Source organism: Triticum aestivum, chromosome 6A (genome assembly GCF_018294505.1).
Source record: "Triticum aestivum cultivar Chinese Spring chromosome 6A, IWGSC CS RefSeq v2.1, whole genome shotgun sequence".
Taxonomy (NCBI): domain Eukaryota; kingdom Viridiplantae; phylum Streptophyta; class Magnoliopsida; order Poales; family Poaceae; genus Triticum; species Triticum aestivum.
In genome coordinates this window covers 104,784,415-104,810,456 of record NC_057809.1, presented here as the reverse complement: position 1 = coordinate 104,810,456, position 26,042 = coordinate 104,784,415, and the positions used below count along the sequence as shown (strand labels likewise).

The following is a 26,042-nucleotide window of genomic DNA, read 5'->3' as shown; positions in this document are numbered from 1 at the left end:
TGATGATTGTTGGCATATGCATTGTGGCCTATTTATTTCCTTCAAAGAATGCATATTAAGTGATGATGTAGGCAGTGAGATTTTAATGATTGGTTGCTGAAGTTGAGTAGAATTTTCTGTGAGTTGTTCTTGGTAGTGAACCTTTGATGTTGCACACATTTTGCAAAGGAAATGACAAGCATCAGTTTGGTCTTACAACAACAATTTAAATTGCAAGACCGTACCAGAACATCGCAAGTTTATGTGAATTTAGAAAATGATCAAAACTTGATCACAGAGCACTTCACAGGAACAACCCACATGATTTAAGACCAACAACAACACATGGTCAATAGCCAGGATCAGCAGCAAGATATGGCCGACAGCAACACATCAATTAAGATAGTTGTACAGATGTTCAACAGCAACAACATCATAAGTCACGCATAGTTCACACAGCAAGATATGACTCGTGCTGACAGCTCAAGCCATCAAAAGCCAGGGGACTCCTCACCCGCCATGCCGCAGGAATCCGGATCCACGGCCGGTGCCGGGCAACCGAGCCACCAGTCTGCGTCGCAAAACTGCCGCCGCTCACCGCCTCCGCCACACCACCATGATTGCCGCTGTTGATCTCCGCTACCGCGGCTGCAGTTCGTCACCGCCCTCCAGAGTGAAACATACAGAGATAATTAGTTTAGACTTGTGTGCTTCATGAGTTGCTTTGGTTGGGACGAAATAGAGTATACCTGGTACGGTGTGATGAACGGCTAGTTGGCCCAGCAACGAGTCAACCTAAGCCAGGGTGGCTGGCTTCCATGGTTGGCATGTTTGTCTTAGCATTACATTACGTATTTTTCTACTCTATACCCCGCTAATCATGGACCAATCTGCTTACTTGTTCCGTTCTTGCGCAACGTTGACCTTGGCGCCAATAGTTTGGAGGTGTGCCTGCAAGCTAGCCATTGGATGGGGTGGTTTGACTTGAGGTGAATAGACATATAATTGCGTGTCAAATGATAAGGTTTAGTATCACATGTACGTGCAAGTATATTGGCTGCATGACTCTTTGATCTTGAGATGGCTAACCGCTCATCCCAAGCGCCTTTGGTTGCATTGCATGACTCTGGGTGAAGGCTCTACTTATATGTCGCGGAACGTGTACTTTGTTGTCCTAGTTAGCACCCCTCTTAAGTTCTGGGTGGACAGGTTGTGCCATGTCAGCACGTTGTCGCCGTGAACTGGAGCGATCATCGCGGAGAGCAATGGCGGCCCCGTGGTTGCTGCTGCTGCTCTCCCTGGCCGGCGGCGTCTCTCATGTTGGTGGCCAGAGCGCGCCCGACAGCACTGGTATTGAGCCCCAACATCTCGTACGTTATGCTAATTCAACTCGCAGGCAGGCAGGCAAAGGCTCAAGCATCATGTCCATGCTCTCAGGTTTCATCAGCATCGACTGCGGCCTCTCAGAGCAGAGCAGCTACGTTGACGGAGCCACCGAGCTGACCTACACCTCAGACGCCGGCTTCATCGACGCCGGCTCCAACTACAACGTCTCGGCCGAGTACATCGACCAGTCCCACCGGAGAAGCCACCGGCAGGTGCTCAGCCTCCGCAGCTTCCCCGGCCCGCCGGGGCGGCGCGGCTGCTACGCCCTCCCATCTTTCGTAGCCGGGACGTCCAAGTACCTGGTCCGGGCCACCTTCATGTACGGCGACTACGACGGTCTCAACAAGCCCCCCATCTTCGACCTCTACGTCGGCGTCAACTTCTGGAAGACGGTGAACATCACGAAACCTGACGCGGTGCACGTTGCGGAGGTCATCGCCGTCGTCCCGGACGACTCCGTGCAGGTCTGCCTGGTGAACACGCGGTCCGGGACGCCCTTCATCTCGTCGCTGGAGCTGAGGCCGCTCAAGGACACGCTGTACCCACAGGCGAACGCGACGCAGGGGCTGGTGCTCGTCGCCCGGCACAACTTCGGCGCCGCCGATCTGATCAGGTACCCGGACGACACGTACGACCGTGCATGGGTCCCGTGCACCAACCCGGAGGACCAATGGACTACCATCTTGACGTCCTCCAAGGTGGCCATGGAGGTGGAGGATCGCAAGCCGCTCTATGACGTGCCCTCGCTGGTGATGCAGACTGCCGTCCGGCCGACCAACACCACCAGGAACGTCATGTGGTTCCCCTGGGACGCCGAGCCCAACCACGTCTACCCCATGCCTGGGTGCGCACATGATCCAGCCAAAATCCTTTCATATTAGCAGTAGTACTTCACAGCATAGCATGAATTGCGACTTCAAGTTTCAACCAAAAGCTTGCATTTGGGTAAGTGGTAATTTGCACGTACGTACCCATTGCAGGCTCCTGCCTGTCTTCTATTTGGCGGAGCTGGAGACCGTGGACAGCAAGCAGGAGCGGCGCGTGTTCCTCATCAGCCTCAAGCGCCCCAACTCATCTGCTTCGTGGCTCATAGGCGACTTTGATTACCTTGTCACCACCATCGTCTCCAGGACTACCGGACGACCCGTCCCGTTCATCAGCCCCAAGGAGAACCTCGTCATACTAGGAGCCGCCAACGCCACAACACTTCGGCCAATCATGGAAATCAACTCCACAATACTGCCGCCGTTCATCAACGCCGCCGAGCTTTTCACCCCTATTTCCACCGCCGGGGTTGGGACCGACGCTCAGGATGGTGAGTACGGAATCATACTCATATCATTATATCATATTATACCAAGAAAAAGTTGCGCCTCCATATAATTTAGAAAAAAATAAGCAAGGGAATTCAAAATATATCCATGATGAAAGCCAACCGATCATACCGCTGTCAGTTGATGACTAGAATTTTCTTACTCATATACATAGATGTGGATGAGCTGACTTGCGCTATTTATTTTTCTGCTTGTGTGTTACTGAAAAAATAGTATCTGCCATCACTGCAATTAAGGCTAAGTACCGGTTGATCAAGAACTGGGTGGGTGACCCATGCGCCCCGAAGAATCTAGTGTGGGCTGGACTGAACTGTAGCTATCCCATTTCCAGACCTCAGAGAATCACAAGCGTGTAAGTCTGCATATATTTGTCATAAAATGAGTTAAACATACAATTGTGCTGTCTAAACCACCATGCATTTCTACAGAAACATGTCATTTGGTGGTTTGAGTGGTGATATATCATCCTACTTCGCCAATCTCAAAGCTATCCAGTACCTGTAAGTGTGGTATTTTGAATCCATTTTCACAATGAATTTTGGTAGTGCAGTTCACATATTGTGCATGTTGTCATATGTCAGGGATTTGTCACATAATAACTTGACAGGATCAATTCCTGATGGTCTTTCACAGCTACCCTCTCTCGCGCTACTGTAAGTACTTCTGAATCATGCTAATTTTGATATCTAGTACACCCTCTGTTCCTAAATATAAGAAGTTTTTGCAGTTCAAATTGAACTGCAAAAACGTATTATATTTAGGACTAGAGGTAGTAGTATTTTAGTTGGAACAATATTAAGATTGATGTGCCTACTACCCTCCATACTATCCATTTTTGCAATTGACTCTAAAAATAATCCCTTTGATTTTTGTTAATCAAAGTGGTGACTCCAAAAATTAGACGTGTCCTTCCAATGTGAGTGTGTTAGTATTGTGTATACTTACGGCACTTTTCCTCTAATATCAAAACTATTTGGTTCCTTCAGAGATTTGAAGGGCAACAAGATTAGTGGAACGATTCCGTTCGGCCTTCTGATACGAATTCAAGATGGCAACCTAACTCTAAGGTTAATCCATCATACTATATGTTTCTGATGCCATTTATTTTTTCCAACACCATGCTAATGGTTTCTTCTTTTTAATAGATACGACCAAAGTTCAAACCTTTGCAGCAACAGTACTTCTTGCCAGCCTACAAAAGATCACCGAAACTCTAAAACCACCAGCTACATTGTTGTTATAGTGGCCGCTGTGGTTGTAGTAGGACTAGTGGCACTACTACTCTTTTTCATAATGGGAAGAAACCAAGGTGAGCCTAAGAGACATTTGGCATTAACACAACAACTGTTCTACCCATGTCCATCTGAAACCGCAAGCAATGGTGATGATGCCATGGTGGGTAATACTGTTTCGTTCTTAATTTCCATATGAAGGACCAGCAAATATACATAATGAGAGTGACGTGCAATCGCGCAATCGTCGATTCACATACACGGAACTGAAGGTGGTAACATCCAACTTCCGGCGAGTGCTCGGGGAAGGAGGGTTTGGTCTTGTCTATGATGGCTTCTTGGAGGATGGTACTCAAGTTGCAGTCAAGCTGCGGTCTCAATCTTCCAATCAGGGTGTAAAAGAGTTCTTGACAGAGGTAATGCATGATCGAGCATGTCAATAGTCACCTAGATTCGTTTGGACAGTATCTAATTAATCTGTTTTCTTCTGGCTCAGGCACAAAACTTAACAGGGATTCATCACAGGAATCTAGTCAGCTTGATTGGTTATTGCAAGGATGGGGAGTACGTGGCCCTTGTATATGAGTATATGTCCGAAGGAGACCTCCAACATAAACTCAGAGGTCATTTCAACTCTAGGAGCATTTGGAATCTCCATTTTCAAGTTCCCCAATGCTAACACTCACCATGTTCTGCAGGGAGAGATCACAATGATGGATGTTTAACCTGGAGACAGAGACTCCATATTGTACTGGAGTCTGCGCAAGGTATACACTCTTCTGGTTTGGATTATGTTATCCCATCATTTGTTGCTTTTGGTCTCTAGGAATTTGCATGCTAGCACATGTGGAGTAGCCAATGTCAATGGTATGATGTGCATGCAGGGCTCGAGTATCTGCACAAGGCATGTAGCCCGCCTTTCATACACCGGGATGTGAAGACGTCAAACATCCTACTGGATGCAAATCTAAAAGCTAAGGTTGCTGATTTTGGCTTGATGAAGGCTTTCAATCAGGACGGTGATACCCATGTATCCACAGCCAGGGTGGTTGGCACACCAGGGAGTTATTTACCCAAAACCACCATACTTGGGGCTAGGGTAACCGGTCAGTACCACATTTAAGCCATGTCACAAAAAACCACCAACTCTAGGACTAATCGGTACCGCGGAGCACTGACTGGTCGTTTTAGCCATGGAAACAGCGAAACCGACAGGTCGGGCCCACCTGTCGGGTCGACGTGGCGCGGGCTGACGGACGCCGTTAGACGGAGGGGGGCGGCCGTTTCCGCGACCGTGTATTAGTGGGCCGTGCGGGTCGCTCGTCGGACCAGACCGCACCAGAGCACATCCGACCCCTCTGTCTCGACCTCGACGACCGCCGCCGCCGCCGCCACCGTCGTCTCGCCGCCGTCCGCCGGTCCGCCATGGTTTCCTGGAGCGAGGGGTCAAGCTCTTCTTCTTCGGACGACGAGTCAGTGACTAGCCAGGTACGTTCATTTGGGGATTCCAACATTTAGGGTTAGGGTTAGGGTTCTTGAGTTGGGGATTTCTTACCAAGTCGCTGATTTCTTCAATCTCTTTGGTTTTAAGCTTCCTAGGACTATCCCATGCTATGAATGGAGTGGCATTGCTCGTGAGCTCTCCTCTCGCTGTCTGCATCGCGAGCCTTGCCTCAGGCTAGTAGCATTTGAATCTACGAACACTGGCCGACGTTTTCTTGCTTGCGCTGAGGAGAAGGTATGTTGGTTAGTACTGTATTTAGTTAACCTTAGTTAGTTTTTGCTCCATTCAAATGCTAGAAGGAAATTTTGCTCTGCTTATTAGTGTGAACAATTGTCATTGCCCACAGTTGGATTTAATTATGCTCTTACAGTAGTAAATTATGCTACGCCAGTGTAATTTGCTCCAAATAATTAAGTAGTGTACAACATTGTTAGTGCCAGTAGGAAATTATGCTATGGCAGTGTAATTTGCTCAAATAATTAAGTAGTGTACAACTAGTGTACAACATTGTTAGTGTCAGCACTAAATTTTGTACTTACTAATGACAACATATATTTAGTTTATATGATGTTAAAAGTGACAAAATTTTCTTATTGACAACACATATTAATTTGATAGGCTTTCTTAATTGTTTGTGCATTTAAATGAACACAATTTGATAGGCTTTCTTATTGACAACACATATTAATTTGATAGGCTCTCTTGTGTAGTATGATTGACAATATTTTTTTCTGAATTATAGGCTGAACTAAAGTGCAACTATCTGGAGTGGATAGACCCTGAGTGGTCAGTGGCTATGCAGTTCCGCCTAACTGAATTGTGGGGCATGTATGACAAAGAAATCAATGACAGGGTGAGAGACAATGTTCAGCTTGGTGATCAAAATTACAAATTAGTTGGAGAAAAGAGGAAGATGGAAGAAGAGCTGAGATTTTTCAAACTTGATTTTGCAAAAATGGTGGCTGACAAGGAGGATGCTATTACTGAGCTGGGCAATACTAGGTTGGCTCTCAATGATCTGAAAGAGGAGATGGAGAAGAAGAAGCTGGCAGACCATGGTTGCACAAACCTACATCACTTACTCAGGGCAAAGGCAGAGAAGGAGAGGGACAAGCTTGTGGTAGAGAGAGACCAACTAAAGGAAGAGAAGAAAAAGCTAGAGTACATCATCTCTGATTTGCTGAAACAGAAGCATGGCTACAAGGACAAGATCAAGAAGTTGAAGGAGATCTGTGATGAATTTTAATTATGTAATGTGGCATTGTACTGGTGTAGTTGTGCTCTGTTGCACTGAATAATCAGCCCTACTAGAAGTGCACTGTACTGTTGTAATGGTTAAATTTGTACTGAATTATGCAGTTTATCTGCAAGTCTAGATTTTGAACTTATGGCATGAATTTGAACTTAATTTGTAGTGCTATCTCTTGTATCATATTGAGTACTCTATTATATTTACTTCACTCCAGGTGAAACTGGTGTGATAGTCAAATTATTGTGCACAGAAAAATTTGAAATACTAGTAACTTATGGCATGAGTATACCAGGAACTTTCATTATTATTATGCACATAATGTGATGATCAGGGAGTGCAAACAACATAGCAGTACAGAGTAAATATAGCAGTGCAAGCACATAATTGTAGATAGGTACATGATGATTGAAGCAAGCCAACATAGCAATACACAAGAATAATAGATAGTAGTTCCTCATAGCATAAAACCAAGATCCATACATAGGTTTAGCATAACATTACACAACAGTAGTTGATAGTGGCACACATAGGTTCAACACAGCATTACATATGTTCAAATTTAGTGTTGGCATAGATAAAGTGCTCTAGTGCCCGATGGAGCACACATGCACTTGGATACATAGTCAAACAAGAACTCTCAGTAGTTCCCCCTGGCATAGAAGTACCCCTCCATCCTTTTGCTCATGTATCTTGCCCTTTTCGGTCTATTTCCTATTGGCTGGCTAGTTGAAGCTTCTGCAGTAGTTCTTGGAGGATTGAAGCTTCTTGCACCTGTTTTTGCACCTCTCCTTGCAGCAGCAGTACCAGCACCAGAAGGAGAAGAATTTGCAGCTCTAGCAGATGAACCAGCAGCTCTAGCAGATGTAGCAGCAGCTCTAGTAGATTTGCCCCTTGAAGCAGCAGCAGCAGCAGCAGATCCCCTTGAAGCAGATGTAGAGCTTGCACCCCTAGGAGTTGTTGTACCATATGTTGAGCTTCCCCCTTGCTGCCATGCAGGGGCTGTCCTGTTTTCCTGCAATTATTTTTGTTGGATAAATTTCAATGATACTTAATGAGTGGTGAGATAGAGAAGGAAGTCAAAAATAACATACCATGTGTTTGTTCTTCCTGATTTGCAGATCTGGCCTCAATGGCTTTGCACAACTTGTGTATTTGTGGCCCTGCAACTTGCAGTTACTACAAGTTATTGTAGCCATTCTTGATGTCTGCTTTGCTTGAGGAGGCTCAAACCTGCCTTTCTTCCTTTTCTCTTCTGCTGGTCCCTTCTTGTCTTCTTTGAACTGAGGTGGGTCAATGTCAGGAGTTGCAGTTTTCACCCAACAATCAGGACCAGGAACTGGGTAAATGATAGGCTTGTATGACTCCAAGTACATAGCCTTTTTGAAGAAAATATTTACATGGTCCTCTGGTAGTTGTTTGGACCTGTAGATGGCAGAACAACCATGGTTGCAAGGAATTCCAGAGATGTCCCACTTCTTACAACCACATGTTTTCAGATTAGTGTCAACAGAGTAGGTCTTATCCCCACTACTCACTTGGAAAAGACCTGGTCCAGCTATCAATGATTTACAGTCCCTTGCATATCTCTTGTTCATCTCTAACCTCTCAACATAAGTTGGTGCAATTTCCCATCTTGAAACTAGTCCACCCTCTCTCTTTTGCTGATACCTTACCAGAAGTTTGTCCTTGATCCCATTGATCATGGTGACAATTAGCTTGTTCCTTACATCAAGTATGTACTTATTAAAAACTTCACTTAAGTTATTGACAACCAGATCAGTTTTGCAGTTAGTATCCATTGCATGTCTTGACCAAGCTTTTGGAGGAATCCTTGACATCCACTCCCAAGCAGCCTTGCACTCAGCCTTCATGCTCTCCATTGCCAACTGAAAGTCATGTTCAGTGTAAGCATATGCAGCTGCATCCATGCATTTCTTCAAGTCTTCTCCTCTGAATCCTGCTCTCTGAAAGTTGGCATAAATGTGCCTCAAGCAGTACCTATGAGGGCAGTTGGGAAAGACTGCTGTGACTGCATTCAACAGACCCTGCAAAGGATTTTGAATTTGCTAAAATGAAATAAATTATCAAAACAAATTTTAATTCAATTTAATTGTTGTAGTAATATCATATTGATTTAATATTACATTGATTTAATTCAATTTAATTGTTGTAGCTTGTCCTATGTTGGCCCATAAGGGTCACCCTAGGCTACCTTGACCGAAGTGTCGACAAGATGCGTTACCACTCGACACATGCCAACTAGGGTAGGTGGGAGGTTGGTTGGGCTATGGTGGTCCATAAGGGTCACCCTAGGCTATCTTGACCGAAGTATCGACAAGATGTGTTACCACTTGACACATGCCAACTAGGGTAGGTGGGAGGTTGGTTGGGCTATGGTGGCCCATAAGGGTCACCCTAGGCTATCTTGACCGAAGTATCGACAAGATGCGTTACCACTCGACACATGCCAACTAGGGTAGGTGGGAGGTTGGTTGGGCTATGGTGGCCCATAAGGGTCACCCTATGCTACCTTGACCGAAGTGTCGACAAGATGCGTTACCACTCGACACATGTCAACTAGGGTAGGTGGGAGGTTGGTTGGGCTATGGTGGCCCATAAGGGTCACCCTAGGCTATCTTGACCGAAGTATCGACAAGATGTGTTACCACTCGACACATGCCAACTAGGGTAGGTGGGAGGTTGGTTGGGCTATGGTGGCCCATAAGGGTCACCCTAGGCTACCTTGACCACTATACACATGCCAACTAGTGTAAGTGTTCAACAAATTAATGAACTAAATACACTAAATGCAGAACTAATTAGACTAAATACACTAAATGCATAACTAATTAAACAAATTAATGAACTAATTAGAGTACTATTTTAGGGACAAGTGACGATGTAGATAAACTCACCTTCTGTCTATCAGACATGAATGTGTACTTCCCAAATTTTCCCTCTTCAGTCCCTCCTAGGGCATATTTGAGTTGAGTCAAAAACCATGACCAATTTGGTGTGTCTTCAACTCCAACCACTCCAAATGCTATGGGGTGCATATTGTTGTTTGCATCCCTTCCAGTAGCAGCTAGTATTTGTGCCCCACTAGTTAACTTAATGAAACAACCATCTAGGCCTATGAATGGCCTGCATCCATTCAAAAATCCCTCAACACATGCATTCAAACAGAAAAAAAGACCATGAAACCTTGGTCCTGCAGTTGGGTTTTCTCTTATTTTTCCACTCACAGTGCTGACAATGCATCTTGATCCAGGATTTGTAGCCTTCACAGTCTCCAAAAAATCTCTCAGCCTCTTGTATTGCCTCTTGTGATCTCCAAGCACAATCTCCTTTGCTTTCCTCTTTGCTCTCCATGCCATCATCTTGGGCACCTCAACACCAAACTGCCTCTTTACCTTGTCAACTATAGCAGGTACAGTAGTGTTGGGGTCTGATCTGATAGTTTCAAGCATTTTGTTGCCAAGCCACTTGGAGCTAACCCTTGTCTTGTCAGATTGGGTGGGACAGGTGTGCTCCAATACCATCTTCTTAATGCAAAAAGTGGGCTCATTACTAATCTTTGCTGCAACCATGTGGAACTGACAGCCCTCTCCATCACAACACACTATTACCCTATCACTGCAGTTTCTGTGATATTTGTATCTTCTAAGTTGTTTCACATGCAAATTCACAAGAGCCTCTCTAAACTGGTACACATCTCTGAAACAAAGCCTAAACTGGAATTGTTGCTCTGGATGCAGCCTGCCCTCATCATACCAGACCCTAGGTGGTCTTTTCTTAGCTCCGCTCTTTCTACCAGAGGGGATTATAAAAGACATAGGTTCATTGCCATCATCATCAGCTTCAAAGCCTGTATCTGAAGGAAATATGCCCTAGAGGCAATAATAAAGTTATTATTTATTTCCTTATATCATGATAAATGTTTATTATTCATGCTAGAATTGTATTAACCGGAAACATAATACATGTGTGAATACATAGACAAACTTAGTGTCACTAGTATGCCTCTACTTGACTAGCTCATTAATCAAAGATGGTTATGTTTCCTAACCATGAACAAAGTGTTGTTATTTGATTAACGAGGTCACATCATTAGTTGAATGATCCGATTGACATGACCCATTCCATTAGCTTAGCACCCGATCGTTTAGTATGTTGCTATTGCTTTCTTCATGACTTATACATGTTCCTATGACTATGAGATTATGCAACTCCCGTTTGCCGGAGGAACACTTTGTGTGCTACCAAACGTCACAACATAACTGGGTGATTATAAAGGAGCTCTACAGGTGTCTCCAATGGTAGATGTTGGGTTGGCGTATTTCGAGAATAGGATTTGTCACTCCGATTGTCGGAGAGGTATCTCTGGGCCCTCTCGGTAATGCACATCACATAAGCCTTGCAAGCATTGCAACTAATGAGTTGGTTGCAGGATGATGTATTATGGAATGAGTAAAGAGACTTGCCAGTAACGAGATTGAACTAGGTATTGGATACCGACGATCGAATCTCGGGCAAGTAACATACCGATGACAAAGGGAACAACGTATGTTGTTATGCGGTCTGACCGATAAAGATCTTCGTAGAATATGTAGGAGCCAATATGGGCATCCAGGTCCCGCTATTGGTTATTGACCGGAGACGTGTCTCGGTCATGTCTACATTGTTCTCGAACAGTAGGGTCCGCACGCTTAACGTTACGATGACAGTTATTATGAGTTTATGCATTTTGATGTACCGAAAATTGTTCGGAGTCCCGGATGTGATCATGGACATGACGCTAAGTCTCGAAATGGTCGAGACATAAAGATTGATATATTGGAAGCCTATGTTTGGATATCGGAAGTGTTCCGGGTAAAATCGGGATTTTACCGGAGTACCGGGAGGTTACCGGAACCCCGCGGGAGCTATATGGGCCTTAGTGGGCTTTAGTGGAAAGGAGAAAGGGGCAGCCCAAGGTGGGCTGCGCGCCTCCCCCCTCCCCTAGTCCTATTAGGACAAGGAGAGGTGGCCGGCCCCCTCTCTCTCTTTCCCCCCTCGAGGAATCCTATTCCAACTAGGATTGGGGGGGGGGGATCCTACTCCCAGAGGGAGTAGGACTCCCTTGGCGCGCCCTCCTTGGCCGGCCGCCCCCTCCCCCTTGGCTCCTTTATATACGGAGGCAGGGGGCACCCTAGAACACACAAGTTGATCCTTGAGATCGTTCCTTAGTCGTGTGCGGTGCCCCCTGCCACCATATTCCACCTCGATCATATTGTAGCGGTGCTTAGGTGAAGCCCTGCGACGGTAGAACATCAAGATCGTCACCACGCCGTCGTGCTGACGGAACTCCTCCCCGACGCTTTGCTGGATCGGAGCCCGGGGTCGTCATCGAGTTGTACGTGTGCTAAGAACTCGGAGGTGCCGGAGTAACGGTGCTTGGATCGGTCGGATCGGGAAGACGTACGACTACTTCCTCTATGTTGCGTCAATGCTTCCGCAGTCGGTCCGCGTGGGTACGTAGACAACACTCTCCCCTCTTGTTGCTATGCATCACCATGATCTTGCGTGTGCGTAGGAATTTTTTTTGAAATTACTACGTTCCCCAACAGTGGCATTCGAGCCTAGGTTTTATATGTTGATGTTATATGCACGAGTAGAACACAAGTGAGTTGTGGGCGATATAAGTCATACTGCCTACCAGCATGTCATACTTTGGTTCAGCGGTATTGTTGGACGAGACGACCCGGACCAACATTACGCGTACGCTTACGCGAGACCGGTTCCCCCGACGTGCTTTGCACATAGGTGGCTTGCGGGCGACTGTCTCTCCAACTTTAGTTGAACCAAGTATGGCTACACCCGGTCCTTGCGCAGGTTAAAACGGAGTCAATTTGACAAACTATCGTTGTGGTTTTGATGCGTAGGTGAGATTGGTTCTTGCTTAAGCCCGTAGCAGCCACGTAAAACTTGCAACAACAAAGTAGAGGACGTCTAACTTGTTTTTGCAGGGCATGTTGTGATGTGATATGGTCAAGGCATGATGATGAATTTTATTGTATGAGATGATCATGTTTTGTAACCGAGTTATCGGCAACTGGCAGGAGCCATATGGTTGTCGCTTTATTGTATGCAATGCAATCGCGATGTAATGCTTTACTTTGTCACTAAGCGGTAGCAATAGTCGTGGAAGCATAAGATTGGCGAGACGACAACGATGCTACGATGGAGATCAAGGTGTCGCGCCGGTGACGATAGTGATCATGACGGTGCTTCGGAGATGGAGATCACAGGCACAAGATGATGATGGCCATATCATATCACTTATATTGATTGCATGTGATGTTTATCTTTTATGCATCTTATCTTGCTTTGATTGACGGTAGCATTATAAGATGATCTCTCACTAAATTATCAAGAAATGTTCTCCCTGAGTATGCACCGTTGCCAAAGTTCGTCGTGCCCAGACACCACGTGATGATCAGGTGTGATAAGCTCTACGTCCGTCTACAAGGGGTGCAAGCCAGTTTTTGCACACGCAGAATACTCAGGTTAAACTTGACGAGCCTAGCATATGCAGATATGGCCTCGGAACACGGAGACCGAAAGGTCGAGCGTGAATCATATAGTAGATATGATCAACATAACGATGTTCACCATTGAAAACTACTCCATCTCACGTGATGATCGGTTATGGTTTAGTTGATTTGGATCACATGATCACTTAGAGGATTAGAGGGATGTCTATCTAAGTGGGAGTTCTTAAGTAATTTGATTAATTGAACTTAAACTTATCATGAACTTAGTACCTGATAGTATCTTGCTTGTTTATGTTGATTGTAGATAGATGGCTCGTGTTGTTATTCCGTTGAATTTTAATGCGTTCCTTGAGAAAGCAAAGTTGAAAGATGATGGTAGCAATTACATGGACTGGGTCTGTAACTTGAGGATTATCCTCATTGCTGCTCAGAAGAATTACGTCCTGGAAGCACCGCTAGGTGCCAGGCCTGCTGCCTTTAGCAACACCAGATGTTATGAACGTCTGGCAGAGCAAAGCTGATGACTACTCAATAGTTCAGTGTGCCATGCTTTACAGCTTAGAATCGGGACTTCAATGACGTTTTGAACGTCATGGAGCATATGAGATGTTCCAGGAGTTGAAGTTAATATTTCAAGCAAATGCCCGGATTGAGAGATATGAAGTCTCCAATAAGTTCTATAGCTGCAAGATGGAGGAGAACAGTTCTGTCAGTGAGCATATACTCAAAATGTCTGGGTATAATAATCACTTGATTCAGATGGGAGTTAATCTTCCAGATGATTGCGTCATTGACAGAATTCTCCAATCACTGCCACCAAGCTACAAGAGCTTCGTGATGAACTATAATATGCAAGGGATGAATAAGACTATTCCCGAGCTCTTCGCAATGCTGAAAGCCGCGGAGGTAGAAATCAAGAAGGAGCATCAAGTGTTGATGGTTAATAAGACCACTAGTTTCAAGAAAAAGGGCAAAGGGAAGAAGAAGGGGAACTTCAAGAAGAACGGCAAGCAAGTTGCTGCTCAGGAGAAGAAACCCAAGTCTGGTCCTAAGCCTGAAACTGAGTGCTTCTACTGCAAGCAGACTGGTCACTGGAAGCGGAACTGCCCCAAGTATTTGGCGGATAAGAAGGATGGCAAGGTGAACAAAGGTATATGTGATATACATGTTATTGATGTGTACCTTACTAGAGGTCGCAGTAGCACCTGGGTATTTGATACTGGTTCTGTTGCTAATATTTGCAACTCAAAACAGGGACTACGGATTAAGCGAACACTGGCAAAGGACGAGGTGATGATGCGCGTGGGAAATGGTTCCAAAGTCGATGTGATCGCGGTCGGCACGCTACCTCTACATCTACCTTCGGGATTATAATTAGACCTAAATAATTGTTATTTGGTGTCTGCATTGAGCATGAACATTATATCTGGATCTTGTTTGATGCGAGACGGTTATTCATTTAAATCAGAGAATAATGGTTGTTCTATTTATATGAGTAATATCTTTTATGGTCATGCACCTTTGAAGAGTGGTCTATTTTTGATGAATCTCGATAGTAGTGATATACATATTCATAATGTTGAAGCCAAAAGATGCAGAGTTGATAATGATAGTGCAACTTATTTGTGGCACTGCCGTTTAGGTCATATCGGTGTAAAACGCATGAAGAAACTCCATACTGATGGGCTTTTAGAACCACTTAATTATAAATCACTTGGTACTTGCGAACCGTGCCTCATGGGCAAGATGACTAAAACACCGTTCTCCGGCACTATAGAGAGAGCAACAGATTTGTTGGAAATCATACATACAGATGTATGTGGTCCGATGAATATTGAGGCTCGTGGCGGATATCGTTATTTTCTCACCTTCACAGATGATTTAAGCGGATATGGGTATATCTACTTAATGAAACATAAGTCTGAAACATTTGAAAAGTTCAAAGAATTTCAGAGTGAAGTTGAAAATCATCGTAACAAGAAAATAAAGTATCTACGATCTAATCGTGGAGGAGAATATTTGAGTTACGAGTTTGGTGTACATTTGAAAAATTGTGGAATAGTTTCGCAACTCACGCCACCCGGAACACCACAGCGTAATGGTGTGTCCGAACGTCATAATTGTACTTTATTAGATATGGTGCGATCTATGATGTCTCTTACAGATTTACCGCTATCATTTTGGGGTTATGCTCTAGAGACGGCCGCATTCACGTTAAATAGGGCACCATCAAAATCCGTCGAGACGACACCTTATGAACTATGGTTTGGCAAGAAACCAAAGTTGTCGTTTCTTAAAGTTTGGGGCTGCGATGCTTATGTGAAAAAGCTTCAACCTGATAAGCTCGAACCCAAATCGGAGAAATGTGTCTTCATAGGATACCCAAAGGAGACTGTTGGGTACACCTTCTATCACAGATCCGAAGGCAAGACATTCGTTGCTAAGAATGGATCCTTTCTAGAGAAGGAGTTTCTCTCGAAAGAAGTGAGTGGGAGGAAAGTAGAACTTGACGAGGTAACTGTACCTGCTCCCTTATTGGAAAGTAGTACATCACAGAAAATTGTTTCAGTGACACCTACACCAGTTAGTGAGGAAGCTAATGATGATGATCATGAAACTTTAGATCAAGATACTACTAAACCTCGTAGATCAACCAGAGTGAGATCCGCACCAGAGTGGTACGGTAATCCTGTTCTGGAAGTCATGCTACTAGATCATGATGAACCTACGAACTATGAAGAAGCGATGGTGAGCCCAGATTCCGAAAAATGGCTTGAAGCCATGAAATCTAAGATGGGATCCATGTATGAGAACAAAGTATGGACTTTGGTTGACTTGTCCGATGATCGGCAAGCAATTGAGAATAAATGGATCTTCAAGAAGAAGACTGATGCTGACGGTAATATTACTGTCTATAAAGCTCGACTTGTCGCAAAAGGTTTTCGACAAGTTCAAGGGGTTGACTACGATGAGACTTTCTCACCCGTAGCGATGCTTAAGTCTGTCCAAATCATGTTAGCGATTGCCGCATTTTATGATTATGAAATTTGGCAGATGGATGTCAAAACTGCATTCCTGAATGGATTTCTGGAAGAAGAGTTGTATATGATGCAACCGGAAGGTTTTGTCGATCCAAAGGGAGCTAACAAAGTATGCAAGCTCCAGCGATCCATTTATGGACTGGTGCAAGCCTCTCGAAGTTGGAATAAACGCTTTGATAGTGTGATCAAAGCATTTGGTTTTATACAGACTTTCGGAGATCCTGTATTTACAAGAAAGTGAGTGGGAGCTCTGTAGCATTTCTGATATTATATGTGGATGACATATTACTGATTGGAAATGATATAGAATTTCTGGATAGCATAAAGGGATACTTGAATAAGAGTTTTTCAATGAAAGACCTCGGTGAAGCTGCTTACATATTAGGCATAAAGATCTATAGAGATAGATCAAGGCGCTTAATTGGACTTTCACAAAGCACATACCTTGACAAGATTTTGAAGAAGTTCAAAATGGATCAAGCAAAGAAAGGGTTCTTGCCTGTGTTACAAGGTGTGAAGTTGAGTCAGACTCAATGCCCGACCACTGCAGAAGATAGAGAGAAAATGAAAGATGTTCCCTATGCTTCAGCAATAGGGTCTATCATGTATGCAATGCTGTGTACCAGACCTGATGTGTGCCTTGCTATAAGCTTAGCAGGGAGGTACCAAAGTAATCCAGGAGTGGATCACTGGACAGCGGTCAAGAACATCCTGAAATACCTGAAAAGGACTAAGGATATGTTTCTCGTATATGGAGGTGACAAAGAGCTCACCGTAAGAGGTTACGTTGATGCAAGCTTTGACACTGATCCGGACGATTCTAAATCGCAAACCGGATACGTGTTTACATTAAACGGTGGAGCTGTCAGTTGGTGCAGTTCTAAACAAAGCGTCATAGCAGGATCTACATGTGAAGCGGAATACATAGCTGCTTCGGAAGCAGCGAACGAAGGAGTCTGGATGAAGGAGTTCATATCCGATCTAGGTGTCATACCTAGTGCATCGGGTCCAATGAAAATCTTTTGTGACAATACTGGTGCAATTGCCTTGGCAAAGGAATCCAGATTTCACAAGAGGACCAAGCACATCAAGAGACGCTTCAATTCTATCCGGGATCTAGTCCAGGTGGGAGACATGGAGATTTGCAAGATACATACGGATCTGAATGTTGCAGACCCGTTGACTAAGCCTCTTCCACGAGCAAAACATGATCAGCACCAAGGCTCCATGGGTGTTAGAATCATTACTGTGTAATCTAGATTATTGACTCTAGTGCAAGTGGAAGACTGAAGGAAATATGTCCTAGAGGCAATAATAAAGTTATTATTTATTTCCTTATATCATGATAAATGTTTATTATTCATGCTAGAATTGTATTAACCGGAAACATAATATATGTGTGAATACATAGACAAACTTAGTGTCACTAGTATGCCTCTACTTGACTAGCTCATTAATCAAAGATGGTTATGTTTCCTAACCATGAACAAAGTGTTGTTATTTGATTAGCGAGGTCACATCATTAGTTGAATGATCTTATTGACATGACCCATTCCATTAGCTTAGCACCCGATCGTTTAGTATGTTGCTATTGCTTTCTTCATGACTTATACATGTTCCTATGACTATGAGATTATGCAACTCCCGTTTGCCGGAGGAACACTTTGTGTGCTACCAAACGTCACAACGTAACTGGGTGATTATAAAGGAGCTCTACAGGTGTCTCCAATGGTAGATGTTGGGTTGGCGTATTTCGAGAATAGGATTTGTCACTCCGATTGTCGGAGAGGTATCTCTGGGCCCTCTCGGTAATGCACATCACATAAGCCTTGCAAGTATTGCAACTAATGAGTTAGTTGCGGGATGATGTATTACAGAACGAGTAAAGAGACTTGCTAGTAACGAGATTGAACTAGGTATTGGATACCGACGATCGAATCTCGGGCAAGTAACATACCGATGACAAAGGGAACAACGTATGTTGTTATGCGGTCTGACCGATAAAGATCTTCGTAGAATATGTAGGAGCCAATATGGGCATCCAGGTCCCGCTATTGGTTATTGACTAGAGACGTGTCTCGGTCATGTCTACATTGTTCTCGAACCGTAGGGTCCGCACGCTTAACGTTACGATGACAGTTATAATGAGTTTATGCATTTTGATGTACCGAAGATTGTTCGGAGTCCCGGATGTGATCATGGACATGACGAGGAGTCTCAAAATGGTCGAGACATAAAGATTGATATATTGGAAGCCTATGTTTGGATATCGGAAGTGTTCCGGGTAAAATTGGGATTTTACCGGAGTACCGGGAGGTTACCGGAACCCCCCGGGAGCTATATGGGCCTTAGTGGGCTTTAGTGGAAAGGAGAAAGGGGCAGCCCAAGGTGGGCTGCGCGCCTCCCCCCTCCCCTAGTCCTATTAGGACAAGGAGAGGTGGCCGGCCCCCTCTCTCTCTTTCCCCCCTCGAGGAATCCTATTCCAACTAGGATTGGGGGGGGGATCCTACTCCCAGAGGGAGTAGGACTCCCTTGGCGCGCCCTCCTTGGCCGGCCGCCCCCTCCCCCTTGGCTCCTTTATATACGGAGGTAGGGGGCACCCTAGAACACACAAGTTGATCCTTGAGATCGTTCCTTAGCCGTGTGCGGTGCCCCCTGCCACCATATTCCACCTCGATCATATTGTAGCGGTGCTTAGGCGAAGCCCTGCGACGGTAGAACATCAAGATCGTCACCACGCCGTCGTGCTGACGGAACTCCTCCCCGACGCTTTGTTGGATCGGAGCCCGGGGGTCGTCATCGAGTTGTACGTGTGCTAAGAACTCGGAGGTGCCGGAGTAACGGTGCTTGGATCGGTCGGATCAGGAAGACGTACGACTACTTCCTCTATGTTGCGTCAATGCTTCCGCAGTCGGTCTGCGTGGGTACGTAGACAACACTCTCCCTCTCGTTGCTATGCATCACCATGATCTTGCATGTGTGTAGGAATTTTTTTGAAATTAATACGTTCCCCAACAGTATCATCCTCTTCTGAAGATGGATACCAGTCCTCATCCATGCTTCTGTTAGCACTAGAGTGGGACCTACTAGTAGGCCCAGGCCTCTTTATCTTCTTCTGAACAGGCTCAGGAACTGCTATCTCTTGACAGTCATCATCCTCTTCCTCCAAGTCTATGTCATATAAATGTTCAGGGTCTGTGTCTCCTTCACAGTGTGTACTGCTCATGTATTGAGATCTCTTTCTCTTAATGTCAGCAATTGTGTCTTTCAGATCACTGTCCACTTTCATCCTCTGTTCTTCTTCTCTAGCTACATTATCTTCTTCTTCATAGTCCATGGAATCTGAATCTGCATCTGAGAGGTCTTCATGAGCTACAAAGTCTTCATCAAATACTGAGTCATCATCTTCATCAGATGTGTCCTCATTTCCTGCATGCTCTTCCTCATCTGTATCAAACTGGAAATCTGCATAATTAACACTAACTTGAGTGTTAACCTGCTGCAATGCATTATTTTCCTCATCTGCATCTACCATCTCTGGCTCAATTGGGTGATCTTGTGTCCCAAGCAATAACTGGCATGGTGGAGGAACTGATTTTATTGGCATATAGTTCACACTTTCTTATGTACCAAGAAAATATGATGAGCCAACATGATCAGTGTTTGTTTTGTGCACAACACCTGACTCATTAACAGCAAATACAACTGGTGGGTCCACTGTTAAATCTTCAATTGTTTCATCTGGGTCCACTTCTTCATCTTCTGCACTTTTGTTAACTGATGCTTGCTTTATATCTAATTTCCCCTCTTTAACATACAAACACAGTGTCTGACTATTTTTAAACCGCTTTATCATCTCATCCACTTCAGTGTTGTTTCTGACGAAAGTAATCCCTTGCAGCCCTGTGCAATCCTTCCTCAAGTAGCAAATACTGTCATCACTTCCATATCCATTTCTGACCATCACATTAAGCAAATTGCCATAAGTGATGTCTCTCTCATACATCTTCACAAGGGCATATTTTTTGGCAGCATCTTTAGAAGGAAACTGAAAATATAATGACCATGGCTCCTCAGGCCTACAAAACACAAAACATATTAAAACATATTAATGACCATGACATTTTCAGTAACATTTTCAAGCCTATAGAACACAAATCAAATTCATGATCATGACATTCTGAGTGCCACAATAAAAACTATGACATATTAACAGCAATAAGATCTATGCCACAAGAGCAAGAAATGCAGAATAAACTATGATACATTTAGTAATTCAGAAAAAAACAAAGAAAAAACTTCATCTAGGCATAGGAGCTTCCTCCCCCAACGAAGCAGTATTGCTAGAAGTAACCCTAGGCATCCTAACTAACTGAGTACTCTAACTAAGCAGTATTGCTAGAACCCTAACCCTAGGTTTTTGCACTGAGATTTACCTGGGTGGAGATGGATGCCCGGGGGGTACTTCCTCCCCCAACGAATCAGCCGCCGCTGACGCCTTCTCCGCGTCCGCAACATCCTTCTCTGCCTCCTCCGCATGCTGCGACGGTGGCGGCAGGACATCTTTCCCCCAATCCACCGTCGAGTGTGAATCGCCATCGGGGTTGGGGCCCAACTTGCCAACGGGGTCGCATTGCGGGCAGCGGCCACCGGAAGAATGACCACCGCCGCCGGAGCCGTCGAGACCTTCTCCGCCATAGCCGCCGCCGGAGCTGGTCGCCATGAGCAGAGCGGGAGGAACGCGCGGGAGGGAAACTGAATCGGGGATTGGAGGACGAAACGGCAGGGGCGTGACCTAATACACGGGCGCGGAAACGGCCGTCCCCCTCCGTCTAACGGCGTCCGTCAGCCCGCGCCGCGTCGACCCGACAGGTGGGCCCGACCTGTCGGTTTCGCTGTTTCCGCGGCTAAAACGGCCAGTCAGTGCTCCGCGGTACCGATTAGTCACAGAGTTGGTGGTTTTTTGTGACATGGCTTAAATGTGGTACTGACGGGTTACCCTAGCCCCAAGTGTGGTGGTTTTGGGTAAATAACTCCACACCAGGCTACCTTGCTCCCGAGTATGTCTCCTTTTGCATTAAGTTGTTGAGAATTCAGTATAAATTCTAGTGATGCGACGGATACGACTGTAACACAAATCCATCACATATGTGCACATATGCACTGCAGGTATGCAACAGTCCTGGAGCTCACTGAAAAGAGCGATGTGTACAGCTTTGGTGTCGTGTTGCTGGAGGTGATCACGGGGAAGCCTCCGTTCGTGCAAACCCCACAGGCGCAACCCATTCATATTGTCAAGTGGGTGCAGCAGCGCCTTTCATCTGGGGACATCGAGGGCGTGGTGGACGCACGCATGCAAGGCGACTATGATGTCAACGGCGTATGGAAGGTCGCAGACCTCGCGCTCGAGTGCATGGCACAAACTCCCGCGAAGCGACCGACGATGACCCGCGTGATGGCGCGGTTGCTGGAGTGCCTTGAACTCGAGGAGAGCCGCGGCGCCATCTACACCAGCGTCAGTGGCGACACGAACGGCATCGTGAACACTGCTAGCACCAGCGATGATCCCAGCTCAAGTTCTAGTATGTACGCCACCACCGACCAGCCCGCCTCCGATGTCAACCAGAGCAGCGCAGCACTCAGGATGGGGCCTAACTCTAGCAGGGCTTCAACGGTGGCCGCCGGTCCTGCAGCACGATGAGGCTGGCCAAACTTTGTTGCCCATGCCTTTGTGCGTCAAAAGGTCTCGGAGGCTTTAATTATGTAACGCATTTCTATTTTTGAGGGATTGATCATGGAATATTTGGCATTTGGGTGCTCAACTGATTTTCTCGATTCCAATTCCTACTGAGTTTACTGGCCAGGGTTTCAATCGTAGCGACCGGCCAACTCATGCTATCCTACTGAGGTCGCTTCCTAGCTCTGAATCCACAGAAAATGGCCATGGATGCTGTACACGAGTCTTCTTCCAGTTCCTACGGTGTGGGTTTTGCCGCCGCCGTGGTCGTTGCAGCCCACTGTGATCCCCGAAATGATGTGTCATTCGTACTGATGGCACCTGAGGCACCGCACCCGGCCGCATTCAGATCAACAGCAGCCATGGATGCTGAGGCCATTTTCTCTGAAGGAGAGCAAGTCTTAGAACCACCCTTCGCCACCAGATCTACATCATTTGTGGAAGGTACGGGAGGCAACGGCACAGAATTAAGGGTGCACACCGGTGCACTCTGTTCTAATTTGCTGCCGGTGGGAACGGCGGAGACTGCGGCACCGGCGCGGAACCATGGACGAGCTAGAGCTTCTCCGGCATGTCTACAGACACCGCAGTAGACGGGGATTCTGGCATAGCTAGAAAGTCATCGACGGGATCAACCGGCCTCACCTCTGGGGCGCCTTCCGAGGAATGGGGCGCGGCGGGGTCGAACTCCGCCGAGGCCGGCGCCGCAGTGGGTGGGGGTGGCGCCCAGATCGTCACCGGCGACGAGCCCCTTTGGCCCCCGACATCGCGGAGGCGTACTCGGCGCCAACGTAGAATCCCCTGGGCGGCGACCACTTGGGCTCCATCTCCTCCGGGGTGCCGAACAGGAGCGACCAGAGGGGGACTCGAGCCTCACGCTGGAGATCCTGGCGTCGTCTGCCCCAGGCCCGGCTTCGCCCGCCGGGGAAATCATGGGCGGCTGGAGGCGGGGGGAGGGAGGCAAGATGGGCCGTGGGGCGGGGTTCCACTGCATCATCATAGCAGCCCAGCAGGAAGCTCGGTAAGGCTCTGTGTTGGGCTTCTACAACAGCTTTACAGAAAGAGGAAAGTATCGTTTTCCCCCTCAAATCCTGTCTGATGGACCGATTTCCCCCCAAAGTCTAAAACCGGATCAATCAGCCCCTAAACTCTCCAAAACCGGATCAATTCTCTCCCATGGTGGTTTTGCACCAGATTTAGGTGGTTTTGACTAGTCTCCTTGCTGACTGGACATTGCTGACTTGGCAGATTTCAGGTGTTTTCATCGATTGGGGGAGCCGGTCGACCAATCAGCCCCCAATTCAGGTGATTTCGGTCCAACCTCCCTGTGCCGCGACGGCGTCAAGCACGCCCAACCTTGCGCCGACGGCGTCAAGCACGCCGGCGGCGTCCGCCGACGCCGCCATGGCGTCCGCCCTGCAGCCGGCCTCCACGCCGCCCGATGGTGAGTCAATCGCCCCCCTTTCTTTCCCGTCGAAGTCATCTACTGCATGATCTTAGTTTAGGAGAAATCAGAGCTGCGCTTAGAAGTCATCTACTGCACCCAATTTTGCTGCCATGGCAGGCAGATGGTGGAGGTGTAGGGTAGATCATAGGAAGATTGTTTTTATGGGTAGGTCTTGAGCTACGTAATGAGGTAAAGATTGTTTTTTTGGGCAGGTCTTGTCGATGAGGCAGCAGATGAAGAAGAAATAAGTTTTGTGTCACTACATTATTTTGGCAAATTTGAGACAGTGGATGGATTGCTTGTATACAACGGAGGTCTGATGATTACTTTTCCGTTCAATAGGAAAAGCCTAAAGTTTGAGCTTTTGTTGTCTTATGCTGAGGACATGTATCATGTAGAAAGAGGACATTGTAGGGGGGATTATAGTTACAAGATGCACTGGCTTGTTCCACGGAAAAAACTGAGTGAGGGTTTGCAATTTATTTTTGATGATTCAAGTGTGGAGAAGATGGGGAATGCAACACCTATTGGGTCATGTGCAGAGATCTATGTGGAGGAAGTGCAGTTGTGTGAAGAAGCAGTAAAGCAGTTGCAAAACAGAGTAGATGATGTGCCTGTGGTAGATGATGTGCCTGTGGTAGTTTCAGAAACATATTCCAAGCATAAAGGTAGCAGATTTGCATTGGTAAATGTGGATGCTGTGGAGACAAACATGGTCGATGAGATGTTTTTATCAAATGTAGCAGCTTCAGCAGAACACAGAGCAGAGCCAGAAGTTGTTGTAGGTGTGAAAAGGACAGCTGCTGAGGAAGAAAATTTGAGGATAATAAGTGAGGCTAATGACTTTCTTACTACATTTGAGAGTCCAGTGAAGATTAAGAAAAGTAGAGCAAGTAGAGTTGCAGTTAAAAGAAGAAAAGTACCTCTTGCAGCTCCAGTTTCAGCAACTACATCTTCAGGTGCAGCTCAAGGTGCATGTGCTCCTCCTCCAACTCCAGGTGCAGCCCAAGGTGCATCTTATTCATGTCCAGGTGCATCTTCTACAGCTCCAGTAGGAAATAAAGCAAAATCTGCAAAGACCAAAGCAGTAGCAGGTACACCACAGAGAGGAATAATGCCACAATTTACTCAAGGACAGAACCCAGCAGCTACTTCTGAATTTGAGTATACATCTACAGATCATGTTGAAAATGGAACAAGTGATAATGAAGTATTACATGAAAATGTAAAAGAAGGAGAAGAAGGTGATGATGAAAGTGACATTGACTACCAGCCTTTGTCAGAGCACAGTTCTGCTGAAGAATCAGAGGCAGAGAAATTAAGGAAATTAGCAAGGGAAATTAGGAGGCAGAAGAGAGCAAAGAAATTAGGGGATGCTGTGGGGCCTATCATCAAAGATAATAATGTGATTGAAGGTTTGTCTGGTGATGAGAAGCTGGATGGCATAGAAGATGATGTTGTGTCATCAGATGATGACTGCTCTTTTGATGAGGAAAGTGATGGTGAGGGGGCCACACAGCTAGTGAGAAGGAAAAGTGAATGGAGAAAATATGACAGCAAATCAGAAATTCCTACATTTGAGATAGGAATGGTTTTTAGAGGAAGACATCAGATGAAGAAAGCTCTAATAAAATATGGCATTAAGAAACATGTGCATATTGCTTTCACAAAGGATGAAAATCATAAAGTAGGTGCAAAGTGTACTTGGCCTGGCTGCAACTGGATGATCTATGCTTCTAAAACTACTAGAAATAAGTGGCTACAGGTGTCTACCTTTGTAGATGAGCACCATTGCATTCCAAGAAGAGATAACAAACTGGTCACATCAACTGTTATTGCTACAAAATATGGCAGGCTTATAAGAGCAAATCCAAATTGGAAGTTAGAAGATTTGAGGAAAACTGTACTTGAGGACTTATTTGCTGATGTGACAGTTGCACAGTGCAAGAAGGAAAAGAGAATGGTCATGTAGAAACTATTGCATTCCACTGAAGGAGAGTACTCAAAATTATTTAATTATCAGTTAGAGCTGCTGAGAACTAATCCTGGAAGCACAGTTGCAGTGAAGTTGGACCATAATGAAAAGGATGGGTCATATGTATTTCAAAGGTTTTACATGTGTTTTGATGCCTTGAAGAAAGGTTTCTTGGCAGGTTGTAGAAAAGTTATTGGCCTTGATGGTTGTTTTTTCAAAGGTGCTTGCTATGGACAGATGTTGTGTGCTATAGGAAGAGATGCAAATAACCAGATGTATCCTATTGCTTGGGCTGTTGTGGAGAAAGAAAATTATGAGTCATGGTTCTGGTTTCTTGCCAAGATAAACCAGGACTTGAAAATAAGCAATCAAGGAGATGGATATGTATTTATGTCAGATCAACAAAAGGGACTTATAGGGGCAATGGAGGACATTTTTCCTAAAGCTGAGCATAGAATGTGTGCAAGACACATATATGCTAATTGGAAGAAAAAACACCCAGACCATGATCTTCAGAAAAGGTTTTGGAGATGTGCAAAATCACCAAACAAAGTGATTTTCAACTACAACAGGGCCAGGCTAGCACAATTTACTGTTGAGGGTGCAAAAGATATGATGA

General features: G+C 45.6%; 1 protein-coding gene and 1 pseudogene across 1 annotated transcript; one reads left to right on the top strand and one right to left on the bottom strand.

The window, feature by feature from the left end:
• Positions 1-1,244: 1,244 nt before the first annotated feature.
• On the top strand, positions 1,245-25,420 carry LOC123129510 (probable LRR receptor-like serine/threonine-protein kinase At1g51880; annotated as a pseudogene).
• On the bottom strand, positions 19,831-21,303 carry LOC123130400 (uncharacterized). The gene is made up of 2 exons (XM_044550303.1): positions 20,701-21,303; positions 19,831-20,343 (listed from the first exon to the last, which is right to left on the bottom strand). Exons 1-2 carry the CDS (start codon positions 20,985-20,987, stop codon positions 19,887-19,889), a joined length of 744 nt encoding a protein of 247 aa, XP_044406238.1. The 5' UTR covers positions 20,988-21,303; the 3' UTR covers positions 19,831-19,886.
• Positions 25,421-26,042: the final 622 nt, after the last annotated feature.